Source organism: Pongo pygmaeus, chromosome 4 (genome assembly GCF_028885625.2).
Source record: "Pongo pygmaeus isolate AG05252 chromosome 4, NHGRI_mPonPyg2-v2.0_pri, whole genome shotgun sequence".
In the NCBI taxonomy this organism is placed as follows: Eukaryota; Metazoa; Chordata; class Mammalia; order Primates; family Hominidae; genus Pongo; species Pongo pygmaeus.
This window is the reverse complement of record NC_072377.2, coordinates 81,408,058-81,430,664: the sequence shown is the minus strand read 5'-3', so window position 1 is coordinate 81,430,664 and position 22,607 is coordinate 81,408,058. Positions and strand designations below refer to the sequence as shown.

The following is a 22,607-nucleotide window of genomic DNA, read 5'->3' as shown; positions in this document are numbered from 1 at the left end:
AGCCCGAGGCAGGGAGGTTGCAGCGAGCCGAGATCACGGCAGTACAGTCCAGCTTCGGCAACAGAGGGAGACCGAAAAAAGAAGGAGAGGGAGACCGAAGAAAGGGGAGGGGGAGGGGGAGGGGGAGAGGGAGGGGGAGAGGGAGAGGGAGAGGGAGAGGGAGAGGGCTATATTTTTGAACATATAAAATAGTCAAATGTTGTTCAGCATCTACCATGCGTCAGACAATGAGCTAGGTGTTTTAACCCTTATACCTAATCTGTAAAAGGGACATTATTATTTCCATTTTGCAGACTGATCAGCTGCAAGGCTAAACAGCATACGTATCACTGTTGTCTAGCTAATTGTCTAGCTATTAAAGGGTGGAACCTCGATTGTAAGCCAGTTTGTCTGATCAGGAAGCCCAAGCTTTTGTGTGCGACACACATTCTTGTAAGTTAAATATTTAGGATACACTACAGGTGATCATCTGAAGAAGTTCTATTAGTCATTTCCTTTGAAAGGCACGTTATCTACAAACCTTCTTGCAGGGATTTGACGTAAAGGGCAAGGATTTTCTTGACTGCGTGCATGATGGCAGTTTATTTCACTACACATGCATCACTTTGCCTCATCTGACACCAGATAATGACATCGAAAATACCCTTAATACATTTTTTAGGTCGCTCCTTCCATTAAGCAGATAATCCCGCAAAGCAAAGTCCCAGAGAGACGTTAGTTTCCCCAAAGGCCCAGGCTGTGGAGACCGGGATAGTGCAACTTGCGCCTGAACTAAAAAGGGGGTCAGTCCGAGAGAGAGGAGGGTACGTTTCACTACGGGTAAGGGGGCGCTCGAGTGGTAAAGGGACTGGCGGGCGCCGGGTACCGCCCTCTAGTAAACCCGCCCCGCGAGGCGTGGCGGGGACGCCGGGCCGCGCAGCCTGCGCATGCGCGCCGGCGACCACGCCTAAATAGCCACCGCCTCTGCGCGTCGTGTTCCACGGTTACCCCGGCTCTCCGCCCCTCCTTCTCGCGGCGCTCGAGGGACCATGGCCGATCCTCGCGTGAGACAGATCAAGATCAAGACCGGCGTGGTGAAGCGGTAAGGAGCCGGGAGCGGCGCCCTGCACCTCCTCTTCGTCGCCTCATGGCGGCCCGCGAGGCTGAGCGGAGCGCAGGCCCGAGGAGGCCCCAGGCGGGCTCCGAACTCCAGGCCGCATCCGGGGCTCCGCAGCTGGCTGAGACTGGCAGGGACCCAGCGGGTCGCGCTGACGCCCGAGCCCGCCGGCCTCGCACGCCGCTTCCCGTCCCTCTCCGCTCACTAGCCGCTCGGATTTACGGGGAGAGTCGGCGGTGGCCCGGTTTCTCGGCGCCCGCGGTGGGAAGGTGGTGGGCCGCGGCCTAGGGGGGCGGGAGGGCGGGCCGGGCCCTGATCCCGTGCCTCCTGTGTGCGCGCGCCGGCCTCTCCTTGCTGAACTTGACCCGGGGAGGCGGATCCCAGATGTGCTCTCAAATGGACTTGAAAGCAGGCTCTGAAGTTTAGGGGGACGCCGAGGATCTGGGCCTCGTCAAAAAAGAGACCGTAGTGGAGCCGTGTGACCTAACATGGCTGGCGTAACTGGCAGGCTTTGAGAACTGGGCCTGAACTTCTAGCACACTCAGCAAACTTATGTGGCCTCACTTTCTCCAGTCAGATTCCCCGAAGCTCGCCCCAGAGGCTGTGAGATGCTGTTTAAATAACTTGTGAACCATAAGTATCTGAGACAGGTCTTAATTTGGAATGTTTATTTTGCCAAGGACGTGCCCATGACACAGCCTCAGGAGGTCCTGATGACATGTGCCCAAGGCGGTTGGGGCACAGCTTGGTTTAATACGTTTTAGGGAGACCTCAGATATTAGTCAATGTGTAAGGTGTACCTTGGTTCCCTCCAGAAAGGCAGGACAACTAGAAGGATGGGGGGCATCCAGGTCATAGATAAGAGAAATGGTTGCATTCTTTTGAGTCTTTGATCAGCTTTTCACTTAATACACAATTTACATGTGAGAGAGGGATAGAAGAATAGTCACTTATGCCTTAGTCGGCTAAATGAATCTGCGATTTTACATACACAGTAGGGCAGAGGAAGCAGTCAGTTACGCATTTGTCTCAGGTGGGTAGGGGGTGACTTTGAGTTCTGTCCTTTGTCCCATACCTGTGAAGATGAGCTGTCAATTTACATTGCCAGAGTGAAATACAACAGAACTGTTTTAGAGTGAAGATCTTGAGGCCCACAAGGAATTTCCTTGGGGGCAAATTGTCAGGGAGGTATGTAGCTTTTTTTTTTTTTTTTTTTTTAAATCTTTGGTAGCTATCTTATTCAGGAATAAAATGAGAGGCAGGTTTGCTTGATGCAATTCCCAGCTTGACTTTTCTTTTTGGCTTAGTGATTTTGGGGTCCTGAGATTTATTTTTCCTTTCACAAACTCATGGGTAGTGCAGTCCTGTAATTTGCTCAAATTCCTGTAAACCAAGAAAGTACCTGAGACAGGTCTCAATCAATTTAGAAGTTTATTTTGCCAAGGTTAAGGATGTGCCTGTGACAGCCCCAGGAGGTCCTGATGACATGCGCCCAAGGTGGTCAGGCTGCAGCTTGGTTTTATACATTTTAGGGAGACAGAAGACATCAATCAGTACATGTACGATGTACATTGGTTTGATCTGGAAAGGCAGGACAACCCAAAGGGGTCTGGGGACAGTTCCAAGTTATAGGAGGTTTTCCAATTGGCAGTTCGTTGAAAGAGTTTATCTTAAGACCTGGAATCAATACAAGGGAGTGTGTCTGGGTTAAAATAAAGGGGTTGTGGAGATCAAGGTTCTTATTTGGCAGATGAAGCCTCCAGGTAGCAGGCTTCAGAGAGAATAGATTGTAAATGTTTCTTATCAAACTTAAAAAGGTCCCAGACTCCTAGTTAATTTTCTAATGGATCAGGAAAAAGACCTGGACAGGGAAGAGGGTTCTCTACAGAATATAGATTTTCCCCATAAGAGACATCTTTGCAGGGCCAATTCAAAATATATAAAAGAAATATATTTTAGAGTAAAATGGTTTTATTTCTTTCAGATCCTGCTATCTGTCCTGTGATGTCATACTAGAGTAAGGCTGGAATTTGGTGTCTTATTGTTACAAAAAGCCTTAAGATCTGTTTTAATGTTAATGCTGCTCAATTGTTCCTGAGTTCCAAAGGGAGGGATGTATAATGAGACATGTCTGACACCCTCTTCCCATCATGGCCTGAATTACTTTAGAATGCCCTTAGTTGAGAGGAGGGGTCCATTCAGACGGTTTTGGAGCTTAGAATTTTGTTTTTAGTTTGCATTCCTGAGTGCTGGTAGACCCTTCAGTGTTCATTAGAACTTTATTGTTCAGACCCAAGAAGAGCAAACTTTTTGATGAAGTATTACAAGAGAAAAGATAAACAGCCTTCTGAAGAAGCAAGTTATTTTGTTGTAGCAATGTCTACTAAAGAAACCAACTGGCTTCTTCCTGTTCGCCCGCCTTTCGTTTATTTATTGATATTTCCACCAGAGCAAGGACCAGGCAAAAGGGAGAATAAATTCACTTTTTAAGATAATGCTTCTGAGTTTTAGCACAGCATCCCACTGTGCTTCCCTGGAAGCTTTATTGCCAAGGCAATAAGGAGACCATGTGAGTAGGAGTTAAATGCGCAGCCATTTCTGAAGTGAGACTGCTTGGGTTCAGATCTTGATTCTACCCTTTATTGTATGTTGTGGAGTATATTACATTGTGCTGTGCTTCTTTTACCTTATTCGTAAAATAGAGCAAGTACCCAACTCAAGCAGTTGTTGCAAGAACTGCCTGCTATGCTGTTTAATACGGTATGTGGCAAATAGCAAGTGGGTAGTAAATGTTAATAATACTGTTTGGATTCCCATTTTACATATGAGAAACTGAGGTTTAATGAAGTTAAAAAAAGAAAAAAAAAACTTGTCTGAAGTCACACTACTAGTTAGTGGCAATGCAAGGAAAAGGACCAAGGTTTCAAATCTACAACTTTCTCCTTTAAGCTACAGTGCTCCCGTAAAGAGTATTTTTAAAATTTGTAATAGGAAGGGAATTGAGATGTATATTTGAAAATATAAATAATCCATCCTATCCCTCAGCTCAGAGTTCTTTTGTTCACTTTTACCAGACTTACTTGGGTTATGTCATTTTAGTCAGTATATTTGGCAGAACTATCAGGGTGTGTTGCAGAGTGCTGTAGAATGAGAGTCATGAGAAATGACTTCTAATGGTAGTTTCCCGTTCATTTACTTATATGACCTTGACATTTCTCATTCCAGTGATCTCTACTAGTTTATAAAATTACTTAGTTCAAGTAGTTATATGCTTACAATACATATTCTAGAGAAAATACTCATTGAGATTATTATAAACTAAGTTTTTGACTTTTCAGAAGTTCTCAATGCTTATGTAAACTGCTTAGAAATAAATTTATCATTTTATGAAACTTGGTGATAGTTTACTGTTATCTCAAGTTGCTTATAAATTAATGGAAGTGTCTCCCATACATTTTAAAATGACTTTTCTGTTGACGTTTTGGGGTATAGCTTCCCACTTATGTATTAAAATGCAATTAAAGAAAAACCCCTAAACTTTCTGTTTTAGCTGCTTGTTACTCACATTTTGCCTTGGTGTATCACCATCTAACTCCATAAATATTGTCCCCTATTGTCTCTTGTTATTTTTCACCTGAAAATTATTTTGCTATGACTCTTTCCATCTTCTACCTTAGTATATCCTATTTTTGTTTTATTATTATTTATTTTTATTTTACTTTAAGTTCTGGGATACATGTGCTGAACATGCAGTTTTGTTATATAGGTATACATGTGCCATGGTGATATGCTGCACCTATCGACCCGTCATCTAGGTTTTAAACCCTGCAACCTATTTTTAAAAATCTGTATTTTACCTCAGCAAAGAAAAAAATAGATGAGGCAGCAATGGCAGCATATTACTAATTGTTGGGGCTGAATGATCGTGGGGCTTTCATTTATTTTTCTGTACATAAGTTTAACATTTTCATGATAAAAAGGGTCTAAAAGATATGCTTTTTTCCTCCTCTCCAAAATTAGTTTCAAAGATATCTTAATTCATGATTCGGACATGTTCTTGCTTTTGTGAAAGGGATTCTGTTCTTTTTTTTTTTTTTTTTTTTTTTTATCAATGGTTTAAAAACCTATCCTCGACAGTATTTTAAATCTGTTCTTGACACTCTTTTTCTGGTTAGATGTTCATTTTCCATAGCCTCATTTATCTTCGGAAGTCACAACCTTTATTTGGAAGAAGAGGTTTAAAGTCGTTATTCATACCCCAGATCCTTCCATTTTCTCTCTAGAAATTGAGAGCAACTAGAAATTATATTCTAGGTATTTGTCCTAGAGTTCAGTTTGGGTAGGCTATACTAGAAAGGGTAGATTAATTTAGTTTCTAATTAGACCTGCTGGAACACTTTAGGTGACTCAGAAGTTCCTGATAGTGGGTCTGAGGAAGAAATGTGGACAGGCAGGTTGAATGTTAGGGGAATATGGAAACAGGCAATAAGTAGATGATGGTATTTGGCGTGTAGGAGATCCAGCCATGCGCGGAAGACGGCCATTTCAGCATGTTGGCAAAATGGCAGAGGTGACCAAATGGATAGCAGCCCACATTAGAAAGTAGAAACAAGTTTCAGGGCCAGTATTTTTAGGCCCTGGGAAAATAGGCAGGAGGTTTACGGTGAGTGTCTTGTTCCTAGAGAAACTTCGTTACCTTGTACAGTAAAAGGCAAAGCATCTGATTTCTGGGAAGTGAGTTTCAAGAGAGAGAGGTTAGATTACTAGGAATAAAGAAAGAGTCTAGATACTAGGAATGGTTTAGAAGGTGAGAGTTGGACAGAATGAGGCTGAATTGGTGCTAAGCCTCTGACTCTGAGGGCTCCTTAAATATCTTCCAGCAACAAGATTTTAATAGTATTGTTGTTATTTTTAGTTGACACATACATATTTACAGGGTACCCTGTGATATTTTGTTACCTGTATGCTTTTTTTTTTTCCAAGGACTAATTCTTGCTGTGAAACTAGAGAAATGTATATAACAGAGGCTAGATGGGTTATTTTATTATTTTTATTTTTATTTTTTCCGAGTCAGAGTCTCGCTGTGTCACCCAGGCTGGAGTGGAGTGGTGTGATCTCGGCTCACTGCAGCTTCTGCCTCCTGGGTTCATCTCTGCCTCAGCCTCCTGAGTAGCTGGGATTACAGGTGCCCGCCACCATGGCTGGCTAATTTTTGTATTTTTTAGTAGAGACAGGGTTTCGCCATGTTGGCCAGGCTGATCTTGAACTCCTGACCTCAGGTGATCCGCCTGCCGTGGCCTCCCAAAGTGCTGGAATTATAGGCGTGAGCCACCATGCCTGGCCCTAGGTGGGTTATTATACTAAGTTTCTTTGAGCAGCAGCCTTTGTTCACATGTGACTCACTGGTAGTGGGTATTAGTTGGCAGGTTTGGGTGTAGCTGGCTCTTTGTTTTGTTTTTGTTTTTTTTTTTTTAAGATTTGGATCTATGTTTCCAGCAGATTGCTAGACCTATTGATATCTGTGACAGGGTCACAACTAATCTGGCAGCTCTAGCAGAGTTACCAAATAATACTCAGTTTTTTCCCCCAGCACAGAACTGTTGAACACTCTGTTTTTTTTTTGGAGCGGGGGAGGATATCTAGGTGGCATCAATTATCCCAGTTTGCCTGAGACTGAGGGGTTTCCCAGGATGTGGAACATTTCACTGCTAAAACTGGGAAAGTCCCAGGCAAACTAGAATGATTAGTCACCTCTTCTGTAACTAGCTAACATAGCTCTGTTTTATGTGTTCTGTGATTTATTTGGAGGCTATTTGCAGATAGTACAACTGTGAGTTGTATGTTGTACCTTAATTTAAAACTTAAGTACATGGTGTAAATATGAATCCTTGACAGAGTAGCTTTTGTTCTGTATTTAAATTATTAATGATTTAGAAAATAATTTTCACTAAAGTAGGAGAAAATACAGAATTGATATTTTCTAAATGTGGTATTTCAGCTAAGTGACTTATATGCACCAAAAGTTTGCAAGTGAGATTTGTGTTTATAAAAAACGTTTGTGTTTTATTAGACTTGTGATAAATTCAGTAAATTCTTCTACAAGTAAAAAACACTCATAATCATTTAACATAAAAGGTTAATTTAAAGCCAGCTTTCAATAAAGCCTGTTAAACTAGCTCACTGGTGAGTGAATGAATTGACGAAAAATACTTTCTTAAATATATCTTTTTATAACCATTTTGGATTAGTAATGGCTTAAAATCCAATGTGAACAAAGAATGTTAGGGCATTGGAAATAGCACTGACATTGGCCCATAGTTTTCCTCTGATTAAATGAAAGTGACACCAGTAGATTAGAATGAGACTAGGACAATTCACACTGCAATTGTGTTAGTTTAACTTTAACAATCTTTTAACACTCTTGTTTAAATGTAGCTGACATACCATAATTACAAATCTACAGGCCTTGATTATAGAATTTTACATCATGAACCTGTGGGGAAATTGTATTGATTTTTTTTTTTTTAATAAAGCAAGCATTGTTCCCAAACTGTGGCATCTTCCGAAGTTTGTTTGTATCTACATCCCATATACAACTGTGTATGGTGTATATGCTATGTATAGCAGGCATGAAGACAACATAAAAGGTATGTAAAATCTCTACACTCTTAGTTCAGTATATATTATACTGATATAAAAAGTGAGGAATGCAAATGACACATATACTTAAGTAGACATAAAGTTTCCCCCCATTAGCTTTAGCTGTTTATATACTTATATTTAAAGCAATGATGCATAGAAGTATGGTGGACAGTATCTGGGAGAGGTTAAGAACATAGTCCTGTAAATTATTCCTGTAAGATTTGCTAGCTTTGTTTTCTTTTATCCTCTTTTGCACTGTACCCCATTGCTAAGTTCAGCCAGATGGCTACCTTCCTACTTTGAAATTTAGCTAGTTCCTTTAGGAATTTGTGTAATGTATTCAGTTCTCCAAAGTGGTGGTCAGAGGCCATGTCAGAATGGATTGCAGGTGCTCAGCTCTTCACCACAGTCTGTTAACTACTTGGCAAGTAGTTACTCTTAGGAGCAATATAGTAGGCAACCAGATGTCTCTTCAAGCTGGAGAGGGAGAAGTCTAAGGCCACTCATCATCACAGTTTTCCCAACACAAGGTATTTTATTCTCCAGGTTGAATGTGGAGATGAAAGATCTGTGGCCCTGTATGTGTATGGGTGTTTTGTTTTTTCATTGCATTTTTTTGTTTGGTTGGAAATTTTGAAAATCTGTAGTAAGCAAGGTTGGAAAATTTTATTAATAATGACAGTCTAAAACTCAAGATAGTAAATGCTTAGATGTATGATGTCTATTCCAGTATTCTACTTCCAGTAATACCTTTATAAAAGAATATAATAGTGTTCTATTGTGATGCTGTTGTGTCCAAATAGAACTGATTTTTTTCTTAGTAACTTGTCATAGGTCTAACTAATCTAAAGATCACTCATTTAGCAGCCTCACTCAGAACCTACGTCTTACTGTCTTTGAATCATCTGGTATGGTGTTGGCACATTATACTCAGTAAAAGTCTTTGCAATGAACAGATGAAGGAATGAAATCTTCCTTTATAAGGATTTTGAACCTGATCGGATAAGCAGTAGAGAGCCACTGAATCAATTACTATATTACAGCATAATAGTTACTATAGTTATTTATTCTTGCAGTGAGAGTTAAATAGATGGGCTCCCAGGCTCCACTTACTACACATTATTACATATGTGACCCTGGAAAGTTACTTAGCCTTTAAAAGCCCCAGTTTTCTTAGCTGGAACATGGGGTTAATGAAAGTACCTTTTTTTTTGTATTGTTAGGAGAATTAAATAAGGTAATCATGTAAAGCACTTAGCCCAAATTCCTGATATGTAGTAAATGTTCAATAAATGCTAACTGCTCTCATTATTATCATTAACACCTATCTTTGTTCATTTGTGCTGCTATAAAAAAATACCTGAGACTGGGTAATTTATAAATAAGAGAAATTTATTGCATATAGTTCCAGAGGCTGGGAAGTCCAAGATGAAGAGGCCAGCAAGTATCTGGCGAGGGCCTGGTCTCTTGCTTCCAGGATGGTGCGCTGAACACCGTGTCTTCACATGGCAGAAGAGCATTAAAGGGCCCAAGGCTGTGTGAAGCCTCTTTTATAAGGGCCTTAATCCCATTCACAAGGGAGGAGACCTCATTACCTAATCACCTTCTAAAGGCCCCATCTCTTAATACTGTAGCATTGGAAATAAAGTTTCAGTGTGAATTTTGGAGGGATACAAACATTCAAACCATAGCAGCATCTTTATTGCTTTTCTGTAGATTATGAACAGTGTGGATGAGGACTTAAGGATGAATGGTTACTGATCCCCAGGAGAGACCCTGGAACTTGGCTTTGGTTTAAATTGTGATAAAAGCTTGTGTTTTAGTTGCTTGTTCTGTTCACTGATTGTCTGTGGAGGGAGAAAGGAAGAGTATGAACCTTGTGTTCTTGAGTAATTTCTAAGACTTTGTAATGATCATCTTTTTGTGATCATTGCTGAGGCAGTGATTCCCTACCCCCAAGCCCCAGCCAAAAAAAAAAAAAAAATCTTTGGTTTATATCAATTATCTTGTACTTTTAACGCTTAAAAAACAATGTATCTGTATCATTAGCACAATGTGGCAAGGCCAGTTTTGCTTTTTTATTGGACTGTCATTAAGTTTATTGTAGGGAAGAGTAGAAAAGTGAGTTTTGGAGAACCCTAATTTCAAAATCTGTAAATGATTCACACAATGATTACAAGACATTCTTACAATTCTAATGCTAGATTATAGTTATATCCAAATCCTTCTTAATGTTTTTTAACTTGAGTTCTCTGTTGTTGTTGAGATCCTTTCACTTCCACAGGTAAGTTTCGGAGTTCTGTGTGTGTGTGCATGTGTGTATTCTAACTCGGTTTATTTGTCTATAAAGGATGTTGGAGCAAGTAGGCATCAGCTTTTTCATTAAATGTTCCTCAGCTTCTGAATAATACTAATGTCATGATTTTAATAAATCATTTGTTGCCTGAAATACATTTGTACTCTATGAAATTTTTGAAGACCTCCAAGTCTACTGAAGTGTATTTGAACTTACATTACTAGTATAGTATTATAATTTTGATTTCCAAATCTAGAATGTTAAGTTCTGAAGACACTGCACTATATCAAAGTATACAAAGATTTTCTTAAGGCCAAACAGTTCTTCACATCTTTTCAGGACCAAAGGGATGGTGTCTGATATATCATTGCTTTTCACAGAATTGTTTTTCAACAAATAGACACTTAATAGGTATTTGTCAATTGAGCTAAGGACTGGAGGAAACCAGAAAAGGGTTTATGAGGGGGAACACATCAAGAGACTGGAAATAAAAGTTTGCTTTATAAATAAAAGTGAGAGACTTAGAAATGGAGAAAGAAAAGAGAAACAACTGCTGTTAAGTAATAACCACCCTCAAATAGACATTTTTCAGGATAGTATTTTTATTTTATTAGAGATATAAAAGATATGAAAATATATTAAGGATTTGTTTAAAAGCAACAATTTTACATTTTTTAAACTAGGAAGAGGCTAGTCTATTGTGGAAAATTTAAAAATTATTACAGTTCTGTCAAAAAGTTTTTGTAGTTTACCTAGAATTAACTAGAATAGATTCTTTAATTCTAGTTTAATAGAGGGGTCTGTGTTTGTGTGTTTAACTGCCTGCTAAGTTAGACTAATCCACTCCAGGTTATTATTATTATTATTTTGCAACTTAAGAAAAATAGTAGGGACATAGGTATGTCAAAATCTCATGGGGAGTAGGTGGTATTTCAGGGAAACAAAAGAGCAAAGATTTGGTCCCAGTCCTTAAGGAATTTGTACATTGTTAAGTTATGCAGTATACATGTATATGAGGATTTATTCCTAGAACTTCAAGTTTGAATGTATGAGTGTATTTTTTTATTCTCATTTTAATGGATATGTAGTTTAGTTTTCTTCTTTTGGCCCTAGTTTTTCACTTGTACAAATGGTGCTACAATGTACATTGTTATATATGGCCCCTAGAACACATATGTAATGGTTAGCATTATCTACTTCTCAAAGAGTAGACCCAGAATGGATTTCAGGTGTGTGGAAGTATATCTCTTCTCAGCTATAAGGATGGCCAGGTGTGGCCAAGAGCAGCCATGGGATACATGGGGGAAGAGTCATTCAGACAGAAGAAACAGCAAATTCAAAGACTTGAAAAAGGGAGTAAGATTGGCCTGTTTGAGGAGCAGCAACCAAGTGAAGGAGAGGAAAAGGGATAGGAGATTCAGAAAAGTAGGAGGGAGAGGGTACAGATCTTAGAAGGACTTCATGTAGGGACTTGGGCTTCAGATGTCACCATCTCTGAGAGTTTCCTGGCTATGTCCAGTGTTAGTGCCCCATTTTCTATGTTCCCAGAGAACTTTGTAGTTTTCACTATGATAGTACTAAAAATACATTAAGCCATTTGTTCTATTTACTAGGCTGATGGCTTCTGAAGTATAGCTTCCAAAGTATGGTCTAGGAACCCCCTGGGGTCCCTAACTCCCATTCAGGAGTTCTGCAAAATAGAAATTATTTTTATAGTAACTAAGACATTTGCCTTTTTCACTTTCACTTGCTCACAATTGTACAGTGGAGTTTTTCAGGGGCTATGTGATGTTTGATACTGCAAAAGATTGAACAGGGTGCTAGCATGGTCATATTCTGGTGAGGGCTCTCTTTGGGTTGAGGACTGCTGTCTTCTCATTGTATCCTCGAGTGGTGGGAAGAGATCTGGAGAGCTCTCTGAGGTCTCTTTTACAAGGGCACTGATCTCATTCATGAGGGCTCCACCCTCTTGATTTCATTACCTCCCAAAGACGCCATCTCCTAATAGCGTTACATTAGACAACCCACAGTTTTTCCCTGGTAGAGAGGGGAGACTTTCAGCCCTACCTGTTTCCAGGACTGTGCACTTAGTTAAGGGTTTGTGGAGAGTGAGGGGAGGCCTATAGATAGTGGTTTGTATACTGGGTCCTGGAAATCCTCTTGGTGCTCTGTTTTTCAGGAGCTGAAGCCAAAGAATGCCAATAATAATACTTTTTGAGTGGTTCTTTTCATTATTGTTGATTAGACTTATGGTACCTTGAGTTCTTAAGTTTGGCATAGCATTTCTAAAGAAAGATTGAATTATTTGTTGATAATGTTGTTTTTAACCCAATACCATGTGGTTTATAATTGCCAATGCCATAGATTTAAAAACCTGGCAGATTATACCCCTCATCTTCTCTGCTTGTCCTCAGCACTACTACCACAATTAAAAAGTACTATTTTCTTAAAAAAGAAAATAAATAGACCTTAAAATTGATATTTTCATTTTCTACATATTAATCTTTTTAAACTATGCTAGCATTTTTAGTATTACATTAAGTAGAAGTAGCCTTGGGAGACAACTTTGTCTTTTATTTTTGTTTATAAATAGAATAATTCTAATACATTTCTTTTAAATGGGCAATATGGTATATAGTATTTGGTGATGACTGTCTTCATTGCAACATCTAGTGAACACTCTGGCTACTTCCACAGTAATTTTTCTTTTCATGATAACTACCTGTATTTTCCTTCCAGTATCTACTGTCCTTCCCCACATGCACATAGTCTGTGTTCTTTGAAGGAAAGTGCCTCACCTACAGCAGCTTTGGTGGGGGCCTATCAGACTTATTAAAGGCATTCAGTTTTCCTGGCCACAGAAACTGATTCTGCATGGTCATGTGATTTAGACTAATCTAAACAGGGTAAATTTCAGAACTCTTGCTTAGAATTCTGAGACAGAAGTATTAAACTTTCCCATGTAACTCTGATTGCGGCTGCAGTCTTCTTTTAGCACTAGAGCATCTGGCCTTGGGAGGTAGCTTGTATTATAAATAGCAGAGTGAAGAGACAAAAACAAAGTTCTTGATGGAAACATCTGTTGGATGGCTGGATCAGCCAGCCTTCAAGCAGGTCCTCCCTGCATTTTGGTTACACTAGCCAAAAAAAAAAAAAGTGATTAAATTCCCTAAATTTAAAACGTGTTACTTGCAGTAGAGATTGATTGAAATAATTACTCAAATTCCTAATTTATGTATACCTATGTATAACATAAAGAGTGATTTTTTCCTTACTAAACTGGCTAGGGATTTACTTCCTTCCTTCTTATCTCTTTTGCAAATTCTGCTGTTGCTTTAGGTTCAGCTTTAGCCTTTCAGTTTCCCTCCATTTCAGTGTCCTATTGAGGTCAGATCCTCTGTATTAGAAGTAGGAAAGAGAATCAAATGCTGTCTTTTCTTCAACCCTCCCCTCTTCTCTCAACTCTTTGCTGTTCTCTGATTAAGGAGAATAAAAGGGAGAAGAAGAAAAAGGGCAGATAAACCTATCTTGCCTTGGAATCCCAATCATTTATTCTCAAACTCTGACATTGCTTCTGTTCTAGTTTCTCATCTTAGCTCCTAGGTGGTAGAATAGTCTCCACTTCAATGGCAAGGACTGTAATGAATTAGAAGGCCTTCTTGGCATCTAAGTTGGAATTCTGAATTTTTACTTATTATGCATACTTATAAGTATATTGTATAAGTATACATACTTATACAAAGTATACATAGTATTCTGTGAATCATGTTTCATGCCCATTGAAATACATTAAATAGGCTTTTGTGGGATGCTTCTGAAGTTTAACACCAAGTGTAACATTTTTCCTATGGAAAATGCCTACTGAGATGCCTAAACACCTCACATTAATAGGTATCTTTGCAGTATAACCGAGTCTTTAATTGGAAAATGCTTGGATTATATTGTGTAATAACTTGGTTTTATGGTTACCTTAAATTTTTTATCTCTTGCTTTGATGCGTAAACCAAAAATAAAATTCAAAGGCCCCCCATAACCATCTGAATGGACTCCCTCCTCAGCCAGGGCACTCTAAAATTTAACCTGAAACATTGGTTCAGACCATTATGGGAAGCAAGAGTCAGACATACCTCATTATACCCCTCCAGCATTAACATCAACAGAGACCTTAAATCTGATAAGAAACAATTACAATCTATTTTCTCTGAAGTCTGCTACTTGGAAGCTTCATCTGCATGATAAAACCTTTATCTCCACAACTCCTTATCTTAACCCAGATGTTCCTTTCTACCGGATAATAACTCTTTCAACCAATTACCAATCAGAATATGTTTAAATCTACCTATGACCTGGAAGCGCCCCCACTCTTTGATTTGTCCCGCCCTTCCAGATCAAACCAATGCAAATCTTACATGTATTGACTGATATATTATTGTTACAGTAGGTAGCTATAGCCAGGCATGAGGTGGGCAGGAAAGGGTTTCCCACCTACCCACCCACCAGGAGTGTCAGGTGACCATCAGGTGATGGTTCGGCAGTTATCACACTGCCTCTCTAAAAATGATAATTGGCAGTTGGCGCCAGGGAGAAGCAGTTTCCTGATGGTCCCCAGTTGTCACACTAAAGTGATAATTGATCACAGACGGCAGGGAGCAGCAATTTCCCAAACAGATAAAAATACTTAAAATTGGCAATCAGTCTCCAGTAAAATGTTAGGAATTGAGTGAGTGAACCCGGGCATGTGCATTAAGAGAAAATGGCAGAGAATGACCTTCCGGGGGCATTCCACTGGAAAAAGGAAGAATGCCTCAGGCAGGCGTACATACAACTTCCTAAACACACTGTGCATGCTCACCTCCCAAGTGTAACGAGAGCACTACACATGCAGGCAGCCCACACTAAGGGAAGAGTCATGGGGAAAGGGACACAAGACCCTGGAAGTATGCCAGTAGCAGGACGAGCCGCGGACAAAACCTCTCAGCCACCGTGTTGTAGAAGGAAGGGCTTTATTCAGCTGGGAGCATCGGCAAGCTACTGTCTTAAAATCCGAGCTCTCCGAGTGAGCAATTCCTGTCCCTTTGAAGGGCTCACAACACTAAAGATTTCACACGGAAGGGTCGTGATTGATTAAGCAATCTAGGGGATATGTGACAGGGGTCAGAGTGAAACAGAACAGAACAGGGAGTTTCAAAATGTTCTTCTATACAATGCCTGGAATCTATGGATAACATCGGGTTCTAAGTCGTGAGTTGATTTTTAACTACTAGGTTTAGGCCAGGCAGGCCCAGGCCTGGTTTTGGGCCTGGTGCCAGGCTGCCTGTCTTTGATTTCACTTTCTTGTTTTTTTCTTAAAACAGGTACTGAGTATAAAACAATTTGAGAGGGTCTCTCTTCCCTTATGCCAACATATAAAACCCCAAATCAAAAGGTCAAACGCCACACTTGTACTTTAGGTTACCCTCTTAGGTCTCTTCCAAGTGTACTTTCCTTTTCTGCTCTAAAGCTTTTTAATAAACTTCTGACTCATTCTCTTTTTCTACCTTATGCCCCTCAGTCGAATTCTTTCTTCTGAGGAGGCAAGAATTGAGGTTGCTGCAGACCCGTACAGATTTGTCACCCCTAATGTATTTGATGCCATGAGACTCAGATACCTTCTACCCTTGACCTTATATCTCTCTAAAATATATAAAAGCAAACTGTACTCCAGCCACCTTGGGCACATGTCATCAGGACCTCCTGAGGCTGTGTCATGGGCACATCCTTAACCTAGGCAAAATAAACTTTCCAAATTGACTGAGACTGGTCTCAGATATTTTGAATTCATGTTTGGTAACCATGGGAGGGATTCTGAGTGGAGGTGGCTCTGACCTTTGACAAATCTATTGGTGCTTGGTACCAGCTTGGGTTATCTTTATGGCTCAAACCAATAGGACAATTGGCTGAGGCCTAGGAACCCCTGCCTCCAGAGAATCCCTGATGTCCCAAAATTTGGTTGAGATCTAAAGTTTTTTTTTGTTGTTGTTGTTGCCGTACAACTCCTTTTCTGGAATTTTACTTGCTTCCAACAAGGAAGGCAAGTTTTCCTGCTTCTATGATGATGGAAGGCAGGTAACTAACTCCTTTCTGAAGTTTCAACTCACTTCCAACAAAAAAGGCGAGCTTGAGTTTTTTTTCCTGACTCTAGGATGGTAGAGAGCAGTCTTTAGCTGGGGTCCCATTCCTAGGCAAGTAGCTGAATTGGGGTTTTTTTCTGGGCTAAAGTTAAGGTGAACAACCAGCTGGCCTTAATTTCTGCTTACCATTAGAGCACTCTGTAATCATATTGTTGGATTTGTTCTTCTTGTTGTTCTGGTCTTTGCCCCATCAGATTTGACCAACTCTACCTGACTTGGTCAAATCTGAATGAGAATTCCAAATTATGGGGAACAAAGCCTCTGAATTGGCTAAAATTCCTTACACTTGCAAAAAGAAAACCAGAATAAAACCAAGCACTTGGTTTCTGTATTTGTTTCCTGTCTTAAAAAAAATTGTTCTTTCATTACTTTTCTTACACTATTGCTCTTTACCCCTTTTGCCATCTTTGGTACCAAGAAAAGATCTAGAGAAGGCTTTTAATGACTCGAACTCTTAAAGAACTCACAACAAAGGTGCATTCACCTGTTTTTGGGGTGTTCTGTTTGTGGAGTTTCAAGGGTCATGGGCGGATTCTTCTTAGGTCTAAAGCTCTGCTTTCCCATATTGCATTACCTGATCTCTGGCTTTTGGAGGTTCCAGAGACTACCCTGTACTGTGAAAGGATTTGACCTTGGTGTGTGTAATGGTGGATGAGAACTACAAAGTTAAAGGTGGCCGAGGACAATTTATAGGAAGCAGTCCTAGCTGTTTTTTTTTTTTTTTCTCTTAGGAAGTTGTTCTTTAGGATCCTAATTCTAGTTCGGGCAAGATTCTTTAGAAGATTCTAAAGTCTTCTCCATTGCCTTTCCTCCAAAATTAATCTCCATTGGCTTGTCTGCACATCCACGTGAGAAACTGAAAAGTGATTTTCATACATAAATGAGAGATTGTGTTTCCTCAGCTCTGAAGATAAAGGTCATTGTGCTCCTCCCAACCAGAAGATGCCTCTGAGTGACCAGGAGCCCAGTGGGAGCGTCTGGGGGGTTGACCCCTTGTGACTTGTGCAGCAGGCCTACAGGGAACTCCCAACACAATTAGTTTAAAAAGGCTTGTCCAGGAAATGCATATGGGAGCTGCTCATGCTGCACTTTGAGCCCTCTGGAAGGTGCTAGACCTCTGGAGAGAAAAACTGAGACATGTAGGAGGGTGGAAATGACTCCATGGTGACACACTGTTGAGTCCTCCCCACAATCAGCACACTTGGACCCACTACACGAAATCCTAGGCCACTGTCTGGTTCCTCCTTTTAAAAAAATAATGTGACAAATCATCTAATAATGAGGAAAAACAAGGGGAACGACCCCCCTTGGGCAACCCATTTGTGTTTTTTGTTGTTGTTGTTGTTGTTGTTGTTGTTTTCGAGATAGAGTTTCGCTCTTGTTGCCCCAATTGGAATACAGTGGTGCAATCACCGCTCACCGCAACCTCCGCCTCCCAGGTTCAAGCTATCCTCCTGCCTCAGCCTCCCGAATAGCTGGGATTACAGGCATGCGCCACTGCTCCTAGCTAATTTTGTATACTTAGTAGAGACAGGGTTTTTCCATGTTGGTCAGGCTAGTCTCAAATTCCGAACTTCAGGTGATCTGCCCTCTTTGGCTTCCCAAAGTGCTGGGATTATAGGCGTGAGCCCCGCGCCCGACCCTTATTTGGTTTTATGGTGCCTCTAGTTGCAAATGGTTATATAAATGGAAGAGCATGCCAGGTTTTCTAATACTCCAGCTAGTTACATATTAGGTCTGTTCTTGTGCACATTTTATTTGTTTATTATTATTTTAAATTTTTATTTATTTTTGAGATGGAGTCTCGCTCTGTGCCCAGGCTGGAGTGCAGTGTCACGATCTTGGCTCACTGCAACCTCCGCCTCCCAGGTTCAAGCAATTCTTCTGCCTCAGCCCTCCTGAGTAGCTGGGATTACAGGTGTGCGCCACCACACATGGCTAATTTTTATATTTTTATTAGAGACAGGGTTTCACCATGTTGGTCAGGCTGGTCTTGAGCTCCTGACCTTGTGATCCGCTCGCCTCGGCCTCCCAAAGTGCCAGGATTACAGGTGTGAGCCACCGTGCCTGGCCTCTTGTGCACATTTTAAACTGATGGGCAAATTACATCGAGGAAAAGTCAGATCCCAAAGGTTAACCTGTAACTATAAAATTCCTAAGTTTTCTGTCTCTCTGCTTTCTTTTCTGCCTGCTTTAAGTCTGCTGCTACTTTTCTACCAAGATAAAATCCACTATATGAATCCAACCATTTCTTTTTGTTATTGTTTTTGCAAACCAGTGAGTTTGTATTACTATCTCATGGCTAGAGTTCTGAAGTGAAAGCTGTAGAACTTTGTTTTTATGAGTATGTGTGTGTTTATGTATAGCTGCATGTATTTTGTTGTTTGTTTTTGGCTGCAAGGTACCAAATGTACCCAAAAGAGTACTCATAAATTAAATAATAATCCCAAATACTTTTCCAGTTCACATGACTGAAGTAAAATATTTAATAATCTAGCTTTTAAATTATTGGTAAAATAATATTAGAAATGTCTTAAGAATTGTCAGTATTTTTGTTTGCATTTATTGATGAAACAATTTCATTTTTATCCCTGCCAAATACTTTAAGGTTTAAAAAATAAACCCAGCCAAAACCAGAATGATCTTTGGTTGTGTAATTTTTAATAAGACATTAATATTGGTTTAATGAAAACAGCTAAATCTTGAATTACTGGTAAAATAACCATGTGTTTAATCTTAAGGTTCTTACTTAGGTAATCACCCAAAATTCACAGGATATAAAAATGGTTGACAGGGAAATAACTTTACATGATGACTGTCACAGTTTTCATAAATAATCTAGGTAAACTGTTAAAATAAGTAAATGTAGTGGAATAAATACTTGTAAACAAACTTGTCATAAATTAGAATCTAAAGTTATATTAAATATTTCATTAAATGTCTGGATATTTTTCAATTTAAAAAACACATTGTAGGAAAACATTCTAAAAAATATGTTCTCATTAAAAGGTAAATAATTTGTCTAATTCAAAGCTTATTTAAAGGTTATGCATAAAATAAGGTAAAAGGGACCAGGAAGTAAGAGAGATATAAAGAAAGTTATAGAAATAAATAGATATTTTTGGTAAGAAAGGTTAAAGAAAAGTAATTTTATGTGAGAGTCTTGTATGGTGAATTTTTGTCCTAAAATAAAATGACTGGGTTCTTCAAGAAAGAGAAATATTCAGGACAAGCCATAGAGTCCAGACATGCTGTGAATGGTCTAAGTTTTAATAAGGTTAGTAAAAAAGGAGTTTATACAAATATTATGTGACTGACTGGGGGCAGTGGCTCACACCTGTAATCCCAGCATTTTGGGAGGTCAAGGTAGGTAGATCACTTGAAGTCAGGAGTTCGAGACCAGCCTGGCCAACATGGTGAGACCCTGTCTCTACTAAAAATGCCATTAGTCAGGTGTGGTGGTGCATGCCTGTAGTCCCAGCTACTCGTGAGGCTGAAGCAGGAGAATCACTTGAACCCAGGAGGCAGAGGTTGCAGTAAACCAAGATGGCGCCACTGCACTCCAGCCTGGGCAACAGAGCGAGAATGAAAACAAACAAAAAATATTATGTGATTAATTGGCTATAATTAAACGAAACTATAATAGTTTTTATTAAAATTGAACTTTAATATTAAAAATACCCTAATATAAAACTAAAGAATTGGTTAAAACAAGATGTCATTAAAAATAATTAGTTACTCAAAGCAAGATGTTTTTAATTTTTAAATTCTATAATCTGTCTCATTTTGAAGTTATTCACAATGATATCTCAGAAGCTGTACCCTGCTGCCTCACCTCCTTCTCTCTTTTATGAAGGCCTGGGATGGTAACTCTCTGCTTCAGCTTTTGTTGTAACATTTTTTAAATTAATGGTTTAAAGTAAGGGAGAGAATGTTTTTAAAAACGCAAATGAAAAATGTTGGATCTGCTTTTGTCTGCATGTCTCTTATATCTGTATATGTGTCAGGAGAAAGTGATATTTCACTATTAAACTGTGTGAAAGAGCTCTAATCAATTGACATAAAGAAAAGTAAGGGCTGACCATTCTGATAGAAGCTAGCTCACATGCCTTTTAATTCACATGACTTTGGTAATCTTTGGTAAGGTTAATTTGGTAAATTTGATCTCAAAATTGTCTTCAATAGTTTAAAATCTTAAGGTCATGTTTTGTTAAATTAAAACCTCATTTTTTTTTTTCTCCCCCACTGGGAATTTGCGTTCTTAGGAGTTAGATAGCAGGAGTGTAAAACATGTTTTTGGTGAAGTTTATGAAACAGAAGGATGTGGATTTTGCTAAAGAAAGTGTAATTTTTTTTTAAAGAGTTGCTTTAAAATAAAGAAAAAATTAGGCCAGGTGCGGTGGCTCACACCTGTAATCCCAGCACTTTGAGAGGCTGAGGTGGACAGACTAACTTGAAGTCGGTAGTTTGAGACTAGCCTGGCCAGCATGGTGAAACTCCGTCTCTATTAAAAATAAGCCGGAGATGGTGGCATGTGCCTGTAATCCCAGCTACTTTGGAGGCTGAGGCAGTAGGATCATTTGAACCTGGGAGGCGGAGGTTGCAGTGAGCTGAGATCAGATGAAACTAAATGGATAAAAAGAAAAAACTAAGCCAGGAAGGAAAATCGGAAGGAAGGAAGGAAAAAATTATACAGATAAAAGTAAATGGATAAAAAGAAAAAACTAAACAAAAGTTACCTCTGAGACATGTGGTTACAGAGAAAATAGTTAATGTGGGGGAAGGGTAAAACCAAGTAACTATTAAACCATATGGTATAATGTAAACAAATTGTTCCATTTTGTAGGCTGGTATCATCAGCTTCCTGAGAAACCTTTACTATAATGGATTGTAAAAATAACTACTTTAAGGACAAATTTCTTAATTTTAAATGCTGCAAAATGAAGGAGCTTTTTTGGGTTGATGCAGGACCCACAGCAATTAAACAATTGCTGATGAGTGTATGTGATCCAGATGCACAGGAGGTTATTCTTGCAACCAACCTATTGGACCAGATAGTCTTGGCACCACCCAGATCAATAAACTGGCTTATCTGATCTTGTGGCCCCCCCTACCCAGGAACTGAGCACAAGAAGACAGCTTTGACGCCCTATGATTTAATCTCTGACCAATCAGCACTCCTGGCTCACTGGCTTCTTCCCACCCACCAAATTATTCATAGAAACTCTGATCCCTGAATGCTTAGGGAGACTGATTTGAGTAATAATAAAACTCTGGTCTCCCACGCAGCTGGCTCCATGTGAATTACTCTTTCTCTATTGCAGTTCCCCTGTCTTGATGAATTGGCTCTGTCTAGGCAGTGGGCAGGGTGAACCCCTTGGGCAGTTACAGTGCTATGGGACAAAATTAAGATTTGGTGGCCATTGATGTTGCCTCTGGCCACATCTGCTCTGGGGAGAATGTAAACCAAAAATAAAATTGGAATCCTCCCCTGCCCCCAACCATCTTAATGGACTCCCTTCTCGGCCAGGGCACTCTAAAATTTAACCTGAAAGACTGGTCAGGCTGGCCGGCGAGGTGGCTCATGCGTGTAATCCCAGCACTTTAGGAGGCTGAGGTGGGTGGATCACCTGAGGTCAGGAGTTCGAGACCAGCCTGGCCAACGTAGTGAAACCCCGTCTTTACTAAAAAATACAAAAAATTAGCTGGGCATGGTGGTGGGCGCCTATAATCCCAGCTACTCAGGAAGCTGAGGCAGGAGAATCACTTGAACCTGGGAGGCGGAGATTGCAGTGAGCTGAGATTGCGCCATTGTACTCCAGGGCAACAAGAGTGAAACTGTCTCAAAAAAAAAAAAGACTGGTCAGGCCGTAATGGGAACTGGGAGTCAGACAGGCTTCATTATACCCCTCCAGCATTAACATTAACAGACCTTAAGTGTGATAAACAATTACAGTCTATTTTCTCTGAGCCTTACTACCTGCAGGCTTTATCTGCATGACAAAACCTTGGTCTTCATAACCCTTATCTTAACCCAGACATTCCTTTCTACTGATAGTAACTCTTTCAACCAATTGCTAATCGGAATATGTTTAAATCTACCAATGACCTCGAAGTGCCTTGCGTTTGAGTTGTCCCACCCTTCCAGATCAAACCAATGTAAAGTATTATGTCTCCCTAAAATGTACAAAAGCAAGCTGTACCTGGACCACCTGTCCTCAGGACCTCCTGAGTCTGTTTCACTGGTACGTCTTTAATCTTGGCAAAATAAAATTTCTAAATTGACAGAGACTTGTCTCTGATATTTTCAGTTCACAAATGTGATATTGTCGGCCAAATGTGCCTCTTACTATTTTTTCTTTTCAATAGCTTCTACTTATGTCTGTCACTGCTTCTTTTGCTA

General features: G+C 39.9%; 1 protein-coding gene across 2 annotated transcripts in view; it reads left to right on the top strand.

Annotated features, from left to right (window-relative positions):
* The first annotated feature begins 899 nt into the window (after window positions 1-899).
* Window positions 900-22,607, top strand: part of TBCA (tubulin folding cofactor A) — an 87,238-nt gene continuing 65,530 nt past the window's right edge. Inside the window, exon 1 of one of the 2 annotated variants that reach the window (XM_054488217.2) lies at window positions 900-1,081. In XM_054488217.2, coding sequence (XP_054344192.1) covers window positions 1,029-1,081 — 53 coding nt within the window. In that variant the 5' untranslated portion in view covers window positions 900-1,028. The remainder of the gene's footprint in view (window positions 1,082-22,607) is intronic. The other variant, XM_054488218.2, reaches the window with a different exon arrangement.